The sequence below is a fragment of the Mchenga conophoros genome, linkage group LG1, assembly GCF_057382185.1.
Source record: "Mchenga conophoros isolate Kocher_MC1m ecotype Shallow Benthic linkage group LG1, M_conophoros_male_GT1.1, whole genome shotgun sequence".
Classification (NCBI taxonomy): Eukaryota; Metazoa; Chordata; class Actinopteri; order Cichliformes; family Cichlidae; genus Mchenga; species Mchenga conophoros.
The window spans coordinates 8,561,755-8,582,592 of record NC_140526.1 but is presented as its reverse complement, the minus strand read 5'-3'; the positions used below and the strand labels follow the sequence as shown (position 1 = coordinate 8,582,592).

The window sequence follows — 20,838 nt, the reverse complement described above, 5'->3', positions numbered from 1 at the left end:
ATTTTGTGGGTAAGGAACACTTCTGTACCTTAGAGATAACACAACACAGAAAGACACAGTAGAGAATAAAAGCCAAAATCCACTTCAGCCCCATCAGATATTTGTGGGCACAAGCTGTTGCATCAACAGAAACCAGCGAGTGCCTCTAGCTAAAAGGAAACCCACCAACTGAAGCAATAAAGCTGTTTGATAGGATTAAGTTCATTGCACCTTTTTAAAAGCTGATACACTTTTTTTTTTTTTAATGTAGCTCTTTATTTGTCTTGTCATTTGTCATACAAATGAATAAACTAACTACTTTGTTAGGGACAAAACTTTTGGTTGTCTTGTCTTCTGACTTAAAGTACAAAAAAAACTAGGATTGTCTCATGAAATACTGCACAAATCCTGTTATAGGTACTGTTGCTGACATTTCAAGAATGAAGACAAATCCATGTCCTTTTACATCTCTGCATACATCTGTATATTGTTTTTAACATACAGAGAACATTTTACAAGTCCAATCATTGGTGAACAATCCAAAAAAAAAAAAAACAACCCTATTAACTGTGAAAACCCATGAAGAAACAGAAACAGCTTAAACAGTAACTTATTCACTGAATAATAATTGCTAGGATGGCAGCTCTGTGGGTTTAGTTAGAACAACCATATTCAAGGCACTTGTTTTCTTACCCTGGTGACTCCGATGATGGTCAGTACGTCTCCTTTACAGAAGGGTAAGTCCTGTTCATTGGCAGTCTGAAAGTTATACTTGGCTACACACTCTGTGCCAGTCGACCATGGTACCTAGATTATAGAAAACACAGAGGAACCAACATTATCTAGAGGTGTAACTCATAAGGAGCTAAATGAAACAAATTACAGAACACAATAAAAGAGTTTAGAGGTGGAGAGGCAATTGGGGAGGGCGAGAACAAGTCCTAATCACAGTGTTATGAGACTAGGATCCACTTATTAAAACCAAAGCCTGCCAGCATTACAGTCCTTATTCTGAATGTTTCTTTAGAGAGTTTACTCTTCTTCTTATGTTGTTTGTTTTCCCTTTTCAAATCTTTCAGGACCGTGTTAAATCTGTTCAAATCCAATAAGGCCTCAACAAATAAAATCGTAAGTAACACTTTTTGCAGTAGTTTCCTGGTGCAGTACAGGAAGTATGAACATTAACCTAGCAAGTAATTTTCTTCCCCATGTTTAGAGAAACTGGAGCTTTCATGGAAACTTGGGAGTAGGGATGGGTACCGGTGTCCGGTGCCATGATGGCACCGGTTCTGACATAAACGGTAGTAACCAGACCGAAAAGCAGCGCACATTTCGGTGCTTTATTTCGGTGCTTTTTTTTCCTGAGCTGTGATACACTTCTAGCCAATCATTTTACGTTTCCGAGAATAGTAGGCGGGCCCAGGTACGTACGTTCTTTTAGAGCAGAGCTACAGATTAAAAATGTCCAAGCCGAAGCGGTCAAAAGTCTGGCTGTACTTCACAGCAAAATATGCAAACTCAGCAGCAACAAGTGCTTTAAGCTGATACTGTGATACTGTCAAAGGAGGTAACACCTCAAATCCGATGAAACACCTGGCGATGCATAGCGTTTTTTTAAAAGCCCAGAAATGCGCCGTATTTGATATCTTGCTGCGAGACCTCACACGAGCGCATCTACTGCGGGTGGGTTGCCTGTTATGCAACATCCCCCAAAAACACGAAGAGGAGAGTCCTGGCCCCTAGCCCTGCCAGTGTAGCAGAAATGATGACGGATGATGATGGCAGCAGCAGCCGTTCTTCTCTGCGTGAGTAGGCTAACCACGTTATTACATTAATGCATGTAAGGTGAACTAGCAAACATCATCATAGCTACATGCAGCTGTCTTCTTGTTTGATGGCAGATACTCCCTTCACCCTGGCCAAAAAGGCTAAAATGACCAAAGAAAAAGTGGAAAACAGTTAAACATGAGAGGTTTTTGGACAAAGTTTGTGTTTTTTCCATTGTTTAAGCACTGCTTCCAGCCAAGAGTGATACCATATATGCCCCATAGCTGCAGAAAAGGCTAACGTTGTTATATTTTTACAAAAAACAGCTGAACATGAGAGGTTTTTGGACCAATTTTGTGTTCTCCATTCTTTAAGCACCGGTTTGAGCACCGTTTGAGCACCGGCACCGTTTCAAAAGTACCGATTTGGCACCGGTATCAGATAAAACCTAAACGATACCCATCCCTACTTGGGAGATTACTGTGCTAAACACTGAGCCACTGTTCAGTCATTAAAAGAGTTTATTAATCTAAAAATTAAACGTTAAATGTTGTGCATGAACAAAAGGTGTGGCATAGATAGTAAGCAATAATTTGTCTGGGCTGAGCTGTGCTCGATATTGCACACTTGAAAGGCAGAGATAATGCACCCCAAGGTAGTTATTTGAATCTTGACAAAAATGTTAAGACTGCAATAACATATCAGATAGAAGCAGTAACTGTATAAAGCAGCAACTTTATTTGTGTAATGGTAGTACCCTCCCCATGAATCACGGGCATAAAACCCTATATAACACCTAAGTGTCTAAAGCCAAAATGTTTTTCTGCTTTGATATCCAAATAAGCATTTTTCTGGATGATCTGCTAAAAGGAAATAAAAGGGACCTATGACACTCATTTCGAGCTCCAAATTTGAATTCTTGGAATCAAAAGTAGCTTTGGATGATCAGTCCATGTTTACATTACACTGGGCCTCACTGCAGCCTTTCATATATAAAAATTATATATGAAAAATGAAAACAGATCTTCTCTAAATACATTTCTCTTTTAGATTGCCAATTGACATCAGCTTGATAAACATGTCTACCATTAAAAAGCATTTAAATGTGTAATTTAAAGGAAATTTCACCATTTAATCGCATAAATTTAACTAGTGTTGAGATGGGAGTTGTTGACCGTTTCAAGCTACTCAAACAAGCATGGAGGACATTTAAATTCAAGAATCTCATTTCAAACTTGATATTTTTCCATTTTCAGACATTTAGAGTTCAGTTACCACTCCATGGGTTAATTTTGTTTATGCTTGTAAAACAAAAACCGGATGAGGCAGATCTCCTTCCTAGATAACAAACAGTAGGTTTATTAAATCTGCTGACCTCAGCTTATTCCCAGCATAGCCCTGCCAAACCTGTACCTGCTTAGAGATAAAATAACCCTGAGAGAAAAAAATAAATACCTGTGTATGTGTGTACCCAAAACAATGTGCTTTCAGTGAGAATTATTGCCTGTTCACTCCACTGCAGTGACTTTGAACCTCAGCTAAAGCTCTGCCATATAGTTGCACTCACTATCAATCTTGACTTGTCTAAAAGCCACAGCTGCAAGAATCACATATAAATGACAGAAAAGAAAGGAAAACAGAGCATTCAGCTCGCACTGTTAGATCAGCAAAGCGGTATGATCACTATCATGCCTCAATAACGTGAAATGACAAAGCCAGAGAACAAAGCAGCAGGTGTGAGTGAGCGAGTAGAGCCCTTGAACAAGCTGCTTTATTTGCAGTGGAGGCTGTGAATGTGTCTATCGCAGTCAATAGAGCGTTACGAGTTTGATGGCTGCCGTGACACAGAAAAACCCCCAAAAACCATTGCATCTCCCATAGCCTTCATTTCCATGTGGTCACATCAAGAAAAGAACTTTATTAAACTGAGGCTCTGCTAGACCTAATGTGTCATTGGGGGAAATTTCCTTGCGGCTCTTAAGTAATTTAAGACATAGCCTCATGCAACACACAAAACAGCTGGGGAAGAAAACTACGGCTAAATTTAACACCAAGTTGCGTTCATATATTTTTAACAGCAGCATGTTTTCCTTGTGTTGTTTCCTAAGAGGGAAGCGCTCGAGAAGAGGATGTAGATCATCCACCTCGAATTCACCTCTTGGGCGATATACAAGTCAGTTTATTGTATTTGCTTACTCCACCTCTACAGTCTCCACCCCCATCCTTACATTGTCAATCTTTACAGAGGACTTTACATTTATACTTCTGCAAAGCTTTGAATTTTGATGCTTAAATATCTAGAATAATGAAACTATTATTAGCTACAACTTGGACTGATTGAGAAAACATTAAAAAAAGCTAATAAGTGCAAAAAAGCATAATCAGCTAGATTTCATTCATCTGATGCAATTATATTTCACAAGATGGTTACATATTTAAAGCGTTAAGCAAAATGCAATTCTTAATCTTCCTAAATAAAATTCTACTATTTAAATATTGACAAGAAAAAGAGAAGTTAAAAGTAGTTGTCAGTATAACTCAGATACGTGCAATTTGAACTTCCAGCTTTGTGCTAATAGGAAGCTTCAGTTTACGATTAGACAGAATATAGAAGAAGGATCAAACAAAAGTTAAAGTCTTGAAGTTTTAAAAAGTGCTGTGATCACAGCATCAAGAAACCTCTGGCAGATCAAGGAGGAGTATGCTACAGTGTTGTCTTAATCTAGAGAGAGAGATGCTTGTCATCCACATTAAACAACATTAACAAAACCAGACAACTGTTGCTTGGACATATTAACCTCCAGAGGGCAAACGTAATGCAGCAACTGAAGACGTGAGGAAACTTTTCTATCTTTACAGAAAGGCATTATTAATTTAATGATTTGTAAACAAAACCACGGGAACTTATTTGGAAGAGTTGCACATGTATTTATATCTAAAGTAAGAATAGTGCTGTTGGAAGATCAGATGTCTGTATTGGTGGTATTTCACAATGTTATGCTAGCAGCTTTTCTTTGTGTGGTTACATTAGTTTTTGACTGAACTGTAACCTGTGGGCCAGCTGCTTGATGTGACAGAAAAGCTCAGACGATTATGATGTGTCATCGTTATGTTCACTTTAAGACTTGTTGGGAAGCCTTTACTGCACTCAGTTACATAATGTGCTCTTGTCAGCGTGATTAATATTATTTCACTTCATCTATCTTGTCAGCTCCACTCTACATGTGATGCATGTGTGAGTGAGCGCAGGTGCACTCAGTGAGAGCAGGGTAAAAAGAAACTATGGCAATCATAAATGACAGTAGTACGCAGTGAAGACTCGCTGCACTGAACTGAGAGTAGAGCAAATAAATGGGGTCAACCATTGTTTCTCATTTTTATTCACCTAAAATTTACTAAAGAAAAATACCAATTCATTAAATTGGATAAAGTTAGGAAAGCAGTTTTAACTGAAACCTGATATGCCCGATACATAAAATAAAAAAAGGTCTCTTCCTCAGGAGTGTACAGTGTATTAATGTAAAACTGGTATTGGGGTGATACCAGCAGATACCCAAAACAAATGTATTAGATTCATAACTGGGAAAAGAGTTAGATCTAAAGCTTTTATAGACTTTGTAACCATCCAGAACAACTAAAACATGCTAATGAGAGAATCTTGAGTTTTCATTTCAAACAGATTCTTTGAAATATAGAGAGGAAGAGGATTTTTAATTCTATTACACGTGGACACAAAAAGTGTGCAAGCAAAGGTGGAAAAAAGCAATATGTTCTTCACTTACATGGATCCCAGACATGATGAAGGGAATTTGGCAGCAGGTGTCCTCAGGCAGGTAGCGGTCACTGTTCAGCTAGTACCATGAGAGCTGTAAGACATAAAGATAAAGGCATTAGAAAGACAACAAATGTATTATATAAAAACTGCTGAATGATCACAGTGTATGTCATAACAATAAGAACACAAACAGCCACAAAAGCAAGTCACAAGCATATCTCACTGGCTGGTTAATCAGCCCAAATGAAACAGTTCCAACAACTCTAGCACTGATCTGATCACTCTACAGCTAGCATGGCTGACAGATTAGTGGATGGTGTCTGCTACAAAGTGTTAGTAGAGATTAGGGCGAATGTGATTTAAATTTTAAAAAAAAAAAAGGATTAAAATAACGTAAAACGCCAATCTATCCATTCTCTTATAGAGAACAGGACACACTGGACAGGTCATCAATCCATCGCAGGGTTAATATGAACAGACAACCACTCATGCTCACGTCTGACCAACTTAGAAATGCCAATTTACCTAACCCATGGATGCCTTTGGACTGTTGGAGGAAGTCAGAGTATCTGGGGAGAACTCTTGTAAACATGGAGAGGACATGCAAAGTCAACACACAAAGGCTTCGGTTAATTCAAACCCAGAACCCACTGCCGCTTTAAGACAATAACCAAATGCAATCATTGCACAGTAGCAATCATAAGTTTACTTACTGTCTAAAAAAAAGAAAGCATTTTATTAAAGTGCTTAACTGCCACTAGAGCAGGGCGATATGACCAAAAATATTTATCACGATATACATTTGAAAATTTGCGATAACGATATAACTGACAATATAATTGACACTAGACAAAATACTTTACAACTCCTCAACTTTATTAGTGCAAAAAAAACCCCAAAAAACGATCAAAGTATTTTCACTTAAACGAGCAGGTGTTTTTTATGTGCATTAAAGTTAAATAAAAATTTAACAGTGCAAATGCAAATTCCTTGCTGACAGTTTAACCAAAAGGCATTTCCAGTTGAAATTGGCCGACATATCCTCAGCATAACCATGTATAATATCCACAGAACTTAAAAAGAGGTTATACACGCACAACACGGTAATATTATGTTGAAGCACAGTATGTATCACTCTGCGAGGCTCCTGCCTAATATAGCCGTAATGCTCCGACAATCCATCAAGCTGTGCGGGTTCGTAGTTTAGCAAAGTCGTACTAAAAGATTTGACAGATTTTCGAGTGCCGTGTACCACATAAAATCGTTTCGAGGTCAGTAAACACAACCAGAATTCATACATAAGGCACACGGGATTATAAAGGGCACTGTCGATTTTCAGAAAAATCAAAGGATTGATTTTAAGTGTGCCGTATTTTCCAAAAAACACTGTAATAACGACGGCCCGCTAGCATGCTCTACCAAAAATAGTGCTGGCCAAACCAGTTCCACACCACTGAAGTTGCAGCATTTTTAAAAACCAATTCTGATTCATCCGTTTCATTCAACGATCCGCTTTCGCCCTTCTCATTCTCCGCCATGCTTTTTCCACCATGTGCATATGAAAACAAAGGCACTGTGCATGTGCGTTTTACCCATATCCTATCGCGATATTTCATTTTCTTATCGTTGCCGAACATTATACCGGTATTACCGTGAAAGGTATGATATGGCCCAGCCCTAACTGCCACATTGCATTTTAAAAGATTACTTTTTTAATTTTCTACTGCACAAAGTCTTACACAACACAGCGTTGTTATAATGAAGCAGAAGTAACACTAGGTGCAGGTCTCTCACGGTAGGCTCCATTCAAGCATCTTACTTCCGTCCAGTCCAGAAAACAGCAAGTTGAAACAGGGAGGGTGGAGCGTAAGTAGGAGGAAGTTGCTGACGAACAGTTTCCAGTGGTTCTTATGGAGGCAGGAAAGGGCTGTATTTGGATACCAATGTGAACATGTCTACACTGCTGATCTTTAGACTAATTTTAAATGGTCTAAACCTAACTTTAAAACAAAATCAATTTAAAAGAGGTCAGTACTGGGGGAAAAACAACAACAACAACAAAAAACCCTTCAAATTGGACTGTGACTTGTTCTATGTATTGTAGATGGACTTGATGAAAAACAACCTACAGCTTTCACTTGGATTATATTTCACTGAGCATAAGCAGGCGATTCCCCCAACTTATGAAATAACAGAGCTCTGTGTAATTTTAGATCCATGAATATGATGCATCTCCTTCAAAGAGCCTGGCATTCTCCCTAAGAGCATCTATAGCAAAGCTTCACAGCCCTACCATATCCTGTGTTGAAACAGGAAACAGCCTAATTGCAGACCACTGCAGAGCAGTATGCAAACTGACAGAGCCAAATATATCCAAGGCCAGGCTGCTCCTGTGAACCCAGAGGGTACTTCTTTTCCCTTTACCATTCTTTACATCTAAAGCAACCCTGCTGGAACAGAGCAGCCACACTTGCTAGTCAATGGAAAGGAGACAAGTGAGTGCTATTCTTATCTTGCTCCAGCGCTGAGGAATAGCTGCAAGCTATTCAAGAGCTTCAACATTTCACTGATCACATCACTCTCCATAAGTTCATCAAGTGGTCCTCAATAAGGGCCTCTGTCTTTGTCAATTCAATTTTCTACTGAAAACATTTGAGCAATAACACCAACACTTTGTCCCACAGAGCAGACTATATATTTCTAACACACATACCTGCATCAACATACATGTTTGATACTGGGAAAGGCAGTCCAGAGAGTGCAATTATACTGTACAGTATTCTTGCTGAGTATCTGTGTAAAAGCCCAAGACTGTGCTCAGTCTGACAATGGCATCCGATTTAAAAACAAGACAAAAACAAAAACATAGGTAAGTGTGCTTGAGTAAGCAGCTACAATTTCTGGCACAGTGTGACGATTTATCAGATGTCAAGACACGGAACATCTTCGATTCCTCTGAAACAGGATTTTTGATTAACATAGTACTACTTTGTGCAAGAAATTCTACCTGGTGCGTGCCCTTGTATCGAGTGGACTGGATAAAAAGCCAATGTGTTCATGTGCTGTGGAACCAGAGAAAGCCAATCCAAAACCAAAAACCAAAAACCAAACACACTTGAAATTTGTGTTAAATTAATTTAGCAAGACAGTATACACAATACATTTATAAATTTAAAGTTTAAGTGAGTTAAACAATTCCCGGTGAATATTACTTTTTTTTTTTTCCTTGCTTTTATTTTTGCTTAAAATGTTTATCCATAACAGACTAGCCTAGGAATGTGAACCTTCAGTTTTCCTTTAGCCTGATGTAAATATGAACCATGATCCTGGCCAGATGAGCAATAAGCACAAACAACAAAATCTTGTAAAGAGAAATGGTTCAAGTGTATGGCTGTTCAAATATCACATCAAAGAGTACATTTTTAATTCAGGCTCACAACCCCCCCAAGTACCACATGTACCACACATGAATGCAAATCACTTCTTTCTCCACGCCCCTCCTCCTAATTGTCTTCTGTTGTGTGACAGGAGCTGAGTGTTATGGCAACACACCAAGTGATGTAACAGTAGGCTTTGATGCAGCGCTGCTTTTCTCTCTGCTGTGCCAGATGCCAGTAATAATGTTATGGTTTTATTTTATGTGTCGTTTGTATTCTAACCTGCATTGTGTGTGCCATCCTGTTCTTTTTAAACCTTTGTGATTCATATCAGCTCCTGCAACCTACTGCACTTTGGTGGATGTAGATTAAAGAAATTAAGTGCTCGCCTCCCATCTACAATATGCCTGTATGATCTTGTTTCACCACATTAATATTTCAGTGCATCGAAGCTCTTAGACAACTTTCTGCATTTTCCATGACCTCAGAGAATACAGCGATGTTAACTCTTGTTTCTGTACTATACACCCCCAACCTGATTCCTGAAGAGCTGTTGCTCAGCGCACCACAGAACACAGATACAAAGAACTATCAAAAACTATGACAGGACTGGGTTTTTATTATATGGTGTCTATACTTCACAAATCAGCTCTGAAAAAAAGACAACTGAGATAGCGGTAACAAAAGATGATTCATACACCCCCACGTCAGCGGACAGGACAGTTACTGCAAAATAATCTATTGCTTCATTTTATTAAAAAGAAAAAAGAGAGAGAAAAAGACCAAAAATGTCAAAACAGAATTAACAAATGTTTCCTTTGAAACAAATGTAACACTGACGTAGGGTCTCTAATTGTGTTATTGGTTCATTTTAACACATTTTTGGTTCATTTGCTTTAAGAAGTTGTAATTTGTTCCAATATAGAAATTTTCCTATTGCATAATTTCATAAGAAGTGAAATGCAAGAGACTGATTCTGACATAAAATAATGTTGGAGTTAAAGTGCATTTTCGAATTCACAGTTCTTAGAATACTGGGAAATTTGTGTCATCTAGATATAAAAGATTAAAATCACTATTTAGTGATTGCAGAGAGCAAAACCTCAGGGTACTTGAACTGATTTAACCACTGACACAAGTTTTCTTTTCTTTTTTTTCTTTTTTTACCCATTTACTGAAAGATATTTCAATTAGAGTTATTTAATGGACATGGACATAATGTGTAGACTCTCAGCTTTCAATTGAGGGTATCCACATTCAAACCCGATGAAGGCTTTAGGAGTTTGAGCTCCTTAACATGTGCCACCATTTTTTTTTTTTAAAGAACCAAAAGTATTTGGACAATTGACTCAAAGGCTATTTTATGGGCAGGTGTGGGTAATTCCTACGTTATGTCATTAATTATCAGTTAAGTTGTATCAGTTGTGATCCAAAGCATACCACATCTGTAAGGCACAGCAGAGGTAATGTGATGGCTTGGGCGTGCATGGCCAGTGGCACTGAAGACACTAGTGTTTAATGATGATATTCTGACATGTTCAGAGACATATTGTCTTATCAAATCAGCTACGTGCGGTCACACTGATTGGGCGGAGTTTTATAATAAAGATGGGCAATGACCCAAAACAACAGCCAAAGCAACCTGGGAGTTTATTAAAGCAAAGAAGTGGAATATTTTTGAATGGCGAAATAGGTCACCCGATTTTAACCCAACCAAGCATGATTTCACTGGTTTAAGAATAAACATCAGAAAGAAAGACCACAAACAAACTGCTGCAGTAAAGACCTGACAGAGCATTAAAAAGGAGGAAACCCAGCATCTGGTGATGTCCATTAGTTCAAGACATCAGGCTGTCATTGCCAGCAAAGAGTTTTCAACCAAGTATTTAAAAAATTAACATTTTATTTTCAGTTATTTTATTTGTCCAATTGTTCTAATTATAGCCCCCTGATGGGATTGTGTTCAAAAATGATTTTGTTTCTCATATTTTTATGCAATCTTTTTGTTCAGCTCACTGAACTAAAGCTAAACGTCTGCACTTCAACTGCATCTGAGTGGTTTTATTTAAAATTTATTTTGATAATGTACAGAATCAAAAATGTTCCTGTCCAAATGTATATAAACTGTATAGCTATGATCTTTGGCTAAAGAGTGGATATAAAAACTGGGCACAAATGAGATTCCTCTGAGAGGTGTCTTGGCTTGGTTTTAGAAATATAGTGAGCAGTTCACTCATTCAGAAGGGGCTCTGAGTAGAACTGCTATTAGACAACATCTAAAGTAGCCAACTGACAATGTTGAAGCATCTGACAACAATGTCTCCTGAAGACCTCCTAGGTGGGGTGTTTTGGGCATTTCCTACTGGACATCCCATAGCAGACCCAGGATACATTGGAGTGATTGTGTGTATTGCCTATCCTGTACTGGGAATTCAATAGAGTCTCTTGGATGAGCTGGCCAGGCAAAAGTATGTATGCAAGCACAATTAGATGGCATTTAGTTAAGATACAGAGTCTGTGTTACTGTTCATTATTTAATAAACAAAAATATATTTTATGCTTGAACAATTGATATCCAACTTGAAAAACAAATATAGTCCTGGTCATTTTCTTTTTGGGGAAGACCAAAACCTCTTTGGGCAGTGCCAACATGGAAGCTACAAGAGCATATTTTTGCTTTGGTCGCAAGCTAAAATCTTGTCCATTAAGCTTTAGGGGTGGGGGAAAAAAATCGATACTGTGTAGTATCGTGATATTTTGTTTGCTAATAATGTATCGATACAAGGACAGCAGAAATCGATATTTTGTTACAAAAAAAGTTTTTGTGGACTGGAACTCTGACTTCAGAGCATGTTGATCAGCTCCTTTTTCTGAGCAAGAATCCTGACATTCCTTCACTGTCCAAATGTGTTTAACTTGTTTTTTGGCAGCAATAAACATGACAGTTTACTTATTTTAATTTAAAACATGTTTTATTTTAATTAAGTTTAAAACTTTTTTATTTAATGTAAAATTATATTTTGTTTTAATTTACTTTCAAATTCTTCAGTTGCTGAATGGGCTGCATAGTTTTCATAAATTGCATAGTTCAGAATAGCTATAATTGTACCAGATGGTTGCATTCAGTTAAGTTGGACTAGACTGTAATACAAACCGTTCAGTTTGTCAACAATAAAACTGAAATGAGAGAAAGACTGAGTGTGAGACTTTGTTATTAGATAAAATGAATATTGATAAAGTTTACCTTTATGTACAGAATCTGAATATCGCAAAATATTTTAAAAAATTGCAATAATATCGTATCGTGCGTTAAGTATTGTGATAATATCGTATCGTGGGATGTATGGTGATTCCCACCTCTATTAAGCTTATGGTTCTAGTCCAGCTCTTATTATTTGACTCAGTCCAAGAAATGCAGCACTGGTTTACTAGACACCTATCATTTGCCTGCAACTATGAGAATGTTCAACTGATTGCTGCCATGTCAGTTTTCCTGGATAAATAAGAGCTTAAACAGAAATCACCAGAGAAGGCTGGTGTTTAACTGAGATTGCTGTTGTTGATTTCTAAAATTACTGTGACAAAGCCTTGGGTTATGCAAGCTCAAGTCCACAGCAGGCCCAAGGCCATCCACAGATTACAATCTAACAGTAATGCTTCTACAGGAACTTATTAAAGTCTTTTTTTTTCCTTCTTTTTTTTTTTTGACTTGGGGGTGGCAACTTAGCTTGACCTAGATTTCTGTCTGTTAAACAGCCAATAACTATCCTGAGGGAAATTTTATTTACTTAGACAGCATTATGCCACAGCTCCCATCACACTCAACAAAGAAGAGCATTATACATAAAACTTGTAAACAACATTCCCAAAGAATTCCAAGACTGGTTAGTCAGGTAATGCTATTCAATCTGGTGCCAAGAAAGCTCCATTCACAACACAAAGTGTTTTCAGTGCATTGCACGTTTTAAATTCCAGCTGTGTGTTGGTTCTTGGGAACTGCTAGTTTTCGACGCTGCGCAAACTCTGCGTCTTTTGGCAGGACTCCAAACAAAATCTATATTTTGCAAAAACAGCTTTTTACTTAGTAGTCTTACTAAAAGGGGGCAATTAATCAAATAAATTATTCATCATTTATGACTTCTTGAAAGACCCCATCTTACTCACATGAATATATGTTGGGTAAATTAACTGCAGACACTGTCAGTTTGTTTCGAACTTCAAAAAATTAAAAGCTTATAGAACTACCAAAAAACTAGTTGCTGTCAGTGAGTGTGTGCTTTTGATCTATGTTTATGTTCACCCACACACTGATGCAGCTGGCATGCTTGGACCTACCAAGCATCTAGTGACATTAACTAATAAAACTCATCTATGGGGGCAATTAAGAACAGAACAGAAATGAGGTGCAGACAAGGAAGAGCTGGTGCACACAAAAAAAAAATGTTGTGGGTCTTTTGGTTTCCGTAAAAAAGACTGAACAAATCTACGTGTAAACTGCAACGTGTAACTGCAGCAGCTAATACTGTGTGAATTTGAATTATTCACTGAAGCAGTAGTAGTAAATAAACACTGCAAATGTGAACATACATTAGGCATTGTTCATTCTTGTCAAAGTCAGGACACGGTGGCATTTGCCCACCTGGAGCATTTGGACATGTCCCAGTGCCATGAGTGCCGTTTTGGCCTGCTGTAACCAGCCAACTTGTAATAACATTAATAACTAGTAAGCTACTGCTAAACCAACAAACAGGGTTGAACTACAAAATTAGCAGTCTGGTGGTTTGTGGCGTGGAACAGAGTTGTGGCCTGCTCATGCGTCAGACTATTTTGGGTTCTCTGACTGTTTTGAAGAAAAGCCACAGCGTTATAAGCCAACTTGGGTTGCAGGTTCAAAATTATTTCTAGTTGTGCACAGATGTGTATGATCAACAAATTAAGAAGACAAAGGCAGGCCATTACACACTACCCCAAAACCCTGTTACGCTTCCATTTACAACCAAAAACATATAATGCTGAACTAAATTAGACTACATGTTTTACTGTAAAATTAAAAGTGAGTTGATGATAAACTACTGACAGATGAAAGAAAGAAAGAAAGAAAGAAAGAAAGAAAGAAAGAAAGAAAGAAAGAAAGAAAGAAAGAAAGAAAGAAAGAAAGAAAGAAAGAAAGAAAGAAAACAAACAAACAAACAAACAAACAAACAAACAAACAACCAAACTATTAAATTCTGCATTTAACTGACAGCAGATAAAGTGTTATGGAAACAAGAAGAGAAGGAAGAAGCAGAGAGCAGAGCACAGACAGCCATGATGCAGCACCCAAGGAACAAAAAGGGCTAAGGCCCTGGACTTAACAGCCCAACAGAGCAGTTTGGTGGTGCCTGGGCTTGAACCAAATTGTAGTGTTTTTAATAATATATGCTGCTGAACAAATGAGTTTATATATGTATAAACACTATTTACTAACCTCATTTTGTGTAGAGTAAATAAACAGACTGTATATTTTTAAACAATGACGTATCAACAGTAATGTCTTATCTCTAGCACATGGAGTTATTACAATTATGGCAGTAAGTGTAGTGCAGCTGTGACTATCGAACCTCAACTCAGGCACAATACAAAGTTTGTATTGTATTTGTATTGTGTAAAAGAAAAGAAAAAAAGGCAGGGAAATATGGAAATGTGACCTACTGGGTATGCAAATATACAGTATAAGCTTAAACTAAAAAAAGACAGCTTTTGTAGAGTGAACAGTTAATCCATCACTTCCTGACCGCCTGGCTGTTCAAACTGTGAGCTTTGCACTCGAATTGAGTTTCAAAAATACAACCCCACAGAAAATGTTAAAAGCCAATTTTTAGAAAGAAAAACAAGAATAAAAAGAAGGGGCAGTAACTAACCAAACAATGTCGTTATTAGATCACAGCATACAGCAAGTCCAATGGGATGACAGTTAAACAGAAATATTTGGCAACAGAGTCATCCCATCAGAGGACAAGTGTCTGAAAAAAAAAACAAGTACAGGGTTTTTTTTAAATAAGCTTTTGATTTTCAAAATCAACAGCACACTGGTGCAAAGCTGTACTGAAAGAAACAGGGTGAGGGATTAAAATGGACATAAGAAGAAATAGCAGCAGGCAGGCTTTGTGGTGTGCATTTGTCTTCGTATCTGCATCTGCAACTACACTGATGTGTGTGTATTCAATGTGCCAAGAGACTCCCCACAAGGAAGCAGGAAGTAGGCACCAATTAGTGGAAATGCAGAGAGATGATGTGCCTAGAGATGCAAGCAGCTTCCCCAGACATTTAATAGGCTTCAGTGTCCACATGCCCTTCATCTGGATGAGCTGTCGTCCAGCACAGCAAGCAGCCACTACCGAGGCTCCACATGCTTCACTGATCACATGACTTTGACTGTTCAGAGCAAGGGCGAGGCAAAAAAAAAAAAATCACCATACAACATAATTTCTCCACAATTCTAAAACCAAACCACAGTGTTCAAAAAGACCGAAAAGCTTAACTGAGGGTGAATTCAGCTGATTTTCAGGTGGACTAAAAGTAGTGGCTAGTGGGTCATTCAACATGTTAGCTCTCAAAGACAAGCATATGGCATTTTTCACAGAGAAAAACATTTGAAAATATACCATATCAATATACACTGATGATAAAGTACTTTGATCTGATCGACTTATAGGCTGAAGCAGCCAAACAGGCAAAGCTATATGTGGAACGAAACCGTGACCGAGGACAAGCTGATGGCATCAGATGTAAGTACAACTCCTCCGGTTTCATATGCAAAACAAATTATTGCGCTAGCTTACACGGTTCAGGTTCTACAGGGATTTAAAAATAGTTACGCAAAACGGAGCGTGCTGCTCTGACGGCTTTAAAGGGTTAACAATGACTTTAAAAAAATAATATCAAATAGTGTGCAACACCACTGAAGTTTTTTTTTTTTTAAACTCTCTTTTCAACCAACGGCAGTCACTCTCCTCTCCAAATAACTTCTGCTTAGCTTTCCGAGCTTTCCGAGCTTCCCTCGGGTCCTCTTAATCAGCGGTCTCCAACCTTTTTTGCGCCACGGACCGGTTTATGCCCGACAATATTTTCACGGACCGGCCTTTAAGGTGTCGCGGATAAATGAGGGAGGGGCTAATAATCGGCTCAGTCATTTTTAATGATCGTTGAAAGCCCAGATCGTAATCGTGATTAAAATTCGATTAATTGAGCAGCCCTACCTATTAGGGACAGTTAATTTGGATAATTCTTCACAGGAAGTGTCATGTCACTCATCACCATTATATGAAACTACATGTTAAACTGGTTATAATCTAAAATTAAAAAGAGACAGGCGATCTCTCCAAGGTGTAACCTGCTCCTAGTTGACACATGCCAACACCAGAAAGCAGCAGCAGCGGTCCACAAGGCAAAACGCAGGAAAAGTTGAAGGCATGAATTCACTGAAATATACAACATATGTTTAAGTTTGCATAAAACCCAAAGGAGGAAATGACTTTCTTGTAAACGTTTTTTCATCCAAACACACACACACCTCAGGTGTATGTTTTAACAGTTGCGTAGCTTGTTGCAAAGTGTAAACACAGCTTAGAATTGCTTCGTCTTCCTTCTAAAAGCTCTACAGAGCTATTAAAGCTTTTAAGTTAATGAGGAAAAGAGCTACAGAAAATAAACTGATTCCATGATATAAGCTTTAAAAACATCTGCCTGATTTGTTCCTTTACACTACTAATTCACACCATCTAGATTGTTTAAATCAAAATTAAATGCAATGGAAGAAGACTAAAGTAATTTTTTTATTGCTGAGATGCTGGTGGATGGTAAGAATCTTGGTTATGCTTTGGTAAGAAACTTATTTGAGGTTGTGGCGTAATCACACCTTAATATTGCATAAAACAGCGCTGGTCACATTTTCTGGACACCTGTTCTGCCATCTGATTGCACCATCCAGTCTGCACACCAGTCAAAACAAGAGGGGGAGAAAAAAAAAAAAAAATCAAACAAACAACAAAACCAAAATCGGACAGAGTGGGCAGCGTCAACTGAAGTTGTCGATCACTTGACTTAAACACCCTCAGCACTATGGCTAACCTTTCAGTGCAGCTGGCTAACAATGAAGAAGTCCCTGGAACTACACATGCTCCAAAAACTACCTTTATTTTTTAATCTTCACAGAGAGTAATAAATCTGTGACAGCTTTTGAAGCAGGGCTCCGTGGTGTATACATTTGGATCGATACATGTAGGGTTTTATCTCCACTTATTCCTTTTTTGGTCTTGAAAGACAGTTCTCGGATTATACCAGGTTGAAGTCAGAAGAGAAAGCCATGTTCTCTCCAAGTGTTTGCAGAGAACCCTGAAATCTCAAGAAGAACAGAGCGGCAGGAGAGAGGGAAGGAAGTTCAGAGAAACTGTGGCTTACTCAGTCATTATGACTGTGTGGCTCCCTCTGCCATCTGCCACATGAAACATTTCTAGCCATCGCCACCACCTTTTCTTTTTTTTAGCCGAGGTGCTGCTGTAACTGTCCCACAGAAATTCTTGTTCCTATTTTGACTTTCTGATTTAGCAGCAACAGAGACAGACGGACGGTTGCAGTGATGTAGGCTGAGGCGATTTTGTGGTCTCAGAAACATTTATCCAGTTTAAAAATAGTGCCCAATACATGGATAATCATAAAATGAACTTAGCAGCTGCAGCTTAAATTATTTTAAGATTTCAAATTAAATTTTAAACATAAGCAAGTTGTGATTTTACCAGAAAACCTGCATAAACCTAAAAGAAATTATTACAGTAAATACTAGTCAAAGTCTGAACTGAGGAAGAAAAGACAAAACAAAACAAAAAAACCCTCCATCCTTTCTTTGCAGAAGATTAAAGGAGTCATGCGTGTATCTAATCCGTCGACCCCTATTTTTACCTGGCTCAATAAAAAAATAGAGCAGCGTGACACAGAACCCTCTCACTCTACAGTCAGACAGGCCAACTGACTGACAGACAGGTGGGAAGACAGGAGGCAGCCGTCCAGTCTGCTTCTCTGACGTAACAAGTGACAGGGTTGAGCTTGCCGCTGATGACAAATTACAAAAGCAGAGAGACAGGAAGTGAAAGAAAGAAAGGAAGAGGGAGAGAGAATACCCCCTTCCTCCTACTCCTCTCCACCTCCCCCTTTGAGTTCTGGGAGGCTGCTGGACTGGAGAAAGCAGAGGGGAGGAAGGGTAGTGGTGACGGCTTATTGTTTGAGCTCTGTGTGCTGCGGTTCCAGTCTCAGCACACACTCATACTAGCCCAGCTATTTATATCCTCTCAATATCCATGCAGGCGGAGGCAGGCTACAGTCATTTTCATCATTTCCTACATTCTGGAGACAAAGAAGAGACTACTTGCTGGGAGTGAGCCTGCTTGGACTACTTTTAGAGGATCGCCCCATTATTAATTGCGTTGCATTTTTGGTTTTCATAAGAACATACATTAGCTAAAAAAAAGAAAAAAAAAATCCATATTCATACAATTAGCTGAACGATGATTGTTCAGTTAGTAGCACCAAATATATTAAAAAGGGACAATCAACTCTATTAGGACTGCATTTAATGAAGTCAGGGGAGTTGCTAGATAAAGTCTGGTCTAATCTCAGACTATGCAATGCATGCTCTACGAGTTGCCAAGGCACCAAAATGGCTTGCTCACCTGACTAAGGAGAGACAGAAGAAATGTAACAGATGCTTGAAATGTTGACTGTAGTTTCTGTAAGTATTTATCATCACCAGCATTTACCTTCAAGTTACTCTAGTCCTATTTTGAATGATGGGGCACGGAGCTCTTTGTAAAGGTTTATTCTGAGCAATTGTGATGGCAAGAGTCAACAAAGTGAAAGCAATACAGGTTCAAAAGTACAGTGCAAGTAGGTGTGTGTGGGGCTGGCTGTACAGACTTAATTACATCCATTAATGAGATGGTAGGTGTGACAGACCAAGGAGAGCTCAGTGGTGATGTTATGCAAGTGTTCATGTTAAATGCAGAGGTGAACAGAAGGAAAAGATGACTTGGGTTCTTGGAAGCTCCTCAAGTAGAGATGAGAGGTCTGAGACAGAAACGGACGGGGGATTGCAGTCCATGTGAAAAAAAGTTCACTGGAGAAGCAGTTTAACAAGGGGGCTACATCAGCGAGCCAGGTGGGAACGGAGACATAAAGCCCCGTGTTCAGTGGGTAGTAGTGACAGAAGTCAAACTAATAACCAATGGATTGTCCATTAATCAAATTATCATTGATGGGTTTGTTCTTTGAAAATCGAATGCTTAAATTAGTCCCAGCCATTAAAATGGCCAGGCTGCCTGCACAACTAAAGTCTGTAGCCATTTTGCACATGCACTTCAAAACTTTGAACTTTTCTAGATATTCTTTCTTTCGTTAAGTTGTAACGACACAGAAAAAAAACAAAAAACTGAATGCTTTATTGTTACTCCGGCTTGCAGGCTACCACATTTATTACTTCAAACAAAATAAAGGGAAAATTCCTACCATCACTTATGACAGACTACCTAATTCAAAGTGTAGCTCTATTACCACAAGCAGCATTACACTGCAACAGATGTTACACAGCAGTATTTACAGTACCACAGCAGAAGTCTAATGTAAACACAAACGTACCCTAGGGAGTGTTTTCACTGGAAATTTTAAATAAAAGCTGCTTAGCAGGTTAACAGTAAAGTAACGTAACCTTCTAACTCTTCAGCAGCCTGCACAATATGACAGAAGGAACAGTCTTCTTGCATATTTTCAAAGCATTGTGCTTGTTCAACATTGCTGAACTAGCTTCCTTTTTACTAAATCGTAATGCGTGCTACGGAACATACACTCATGGTGCCCTCATGTCAACAACACACTTTTAGGCCACATAAAAATTTACACCCGTATTTATTGCAGATCATGTTAAATGTGTCTCCACATTGTAGTGGTTTACACATTTGCCAGAAAAGTGAAAGATCCCGAGTTTGATTTTGAAAGGAGACACAAATCCCTTTTGGGATTGCATCAAGGAAAGCATCCAGAGTAAAAATCTGCCAGATTAAATATGTGCGGCTACCTGCTGTTGCAGCCCATTATAAATAAGGGAGCACCCAAAAGTAGCTGCTTCTTCTCCTAGCAATTGTCAGTATTGAGATAATTCTGATCTCAATACTGACAAAACCTTTTCTGGAAATGAGCAGCCCTGTGAAAACATCCCTAACAAACTGCTGTGTGCTAAATGTGCCCAGATTCTCCAGATTTTCCAGACTCTGTGAAAACAGCTCAAGTGTGGGAAACAATGCAGTGTATATGTGTATATAAACAAATAAGCACACGCAGTCATGGCTTAATATACTATACCTTAAACGTGCACATTTATATACGTTATTGGTTTAAACATCCTAGGAGAGTGACTGAGGAAGGGGATACACAGAGAAACCGCCTGCCGATTCTGCTGCTTTCATTGCCTCTCCTATTCCTTTGATGCGAAACCGCGACAACTCCTCTATTCAGAGCAGAAGAGGAGACGAGGAGGCAAAGCACGGCGATGGAAACACAAAGAATCTCATTAGAAGCAGCCACAGCGGGGTTCGGGTACAATATGGCAGCAGCATTAGTGGCAACAGCAGCTCAGAATCTCTTCAATAAAAGCAGCATTCAGGGGCAGTGGCACTGAGACCACGCAGAAAAAGATTCAGTGGACAATAAAGGAGGGAATTAGGGAGAAGAGAGGCATACAGGGAGAAGATGAAGCCAAAACCCAAATTGCAAATGACACTTGAAACTATTATGGTTCAAAACGGTGATTATACAGACTGACTGCACAACGAGTAATCCCAGATTTGGAAATAACCGGAATATTTTCCGCCTTTGAAAATAAGGTAACTACAAATGGATGTTACTGCTCAAGAGAAA

The 20,838-nt window shown here is 38.6% G+C and overlaps 1 protein-coding gene across 1 annotated transcript in view; it reads right to left on the bottom strand.

Annotated features, from left to right (window-relative positions):
- The window catches only part of cskl (c-src tyrosine kinase-like), a 51,108-nt gene that overhangs the window by 15,888 nt on the left and 14,382 nt on the right, over positions 1–20,838 (bottom strand). Inside the window, exons 2-3 of the mRNA XM_085247125.1 lie at positions 5,529–5,612; positions 673–786 (exon numbers count right to left, since the gene is read on the bottom strand). Of these exons, the coding sequence (XP_085103251.1) occupies positions 673–786; positions 5,529–5,543 (129 nt within the window). The 5' untranslated portion in view covers positions 5,544–5,612. The remainder of the gene's footprint in view (positions 1–672; positions 787–5,528; positions 5,613–20,838) is intronic.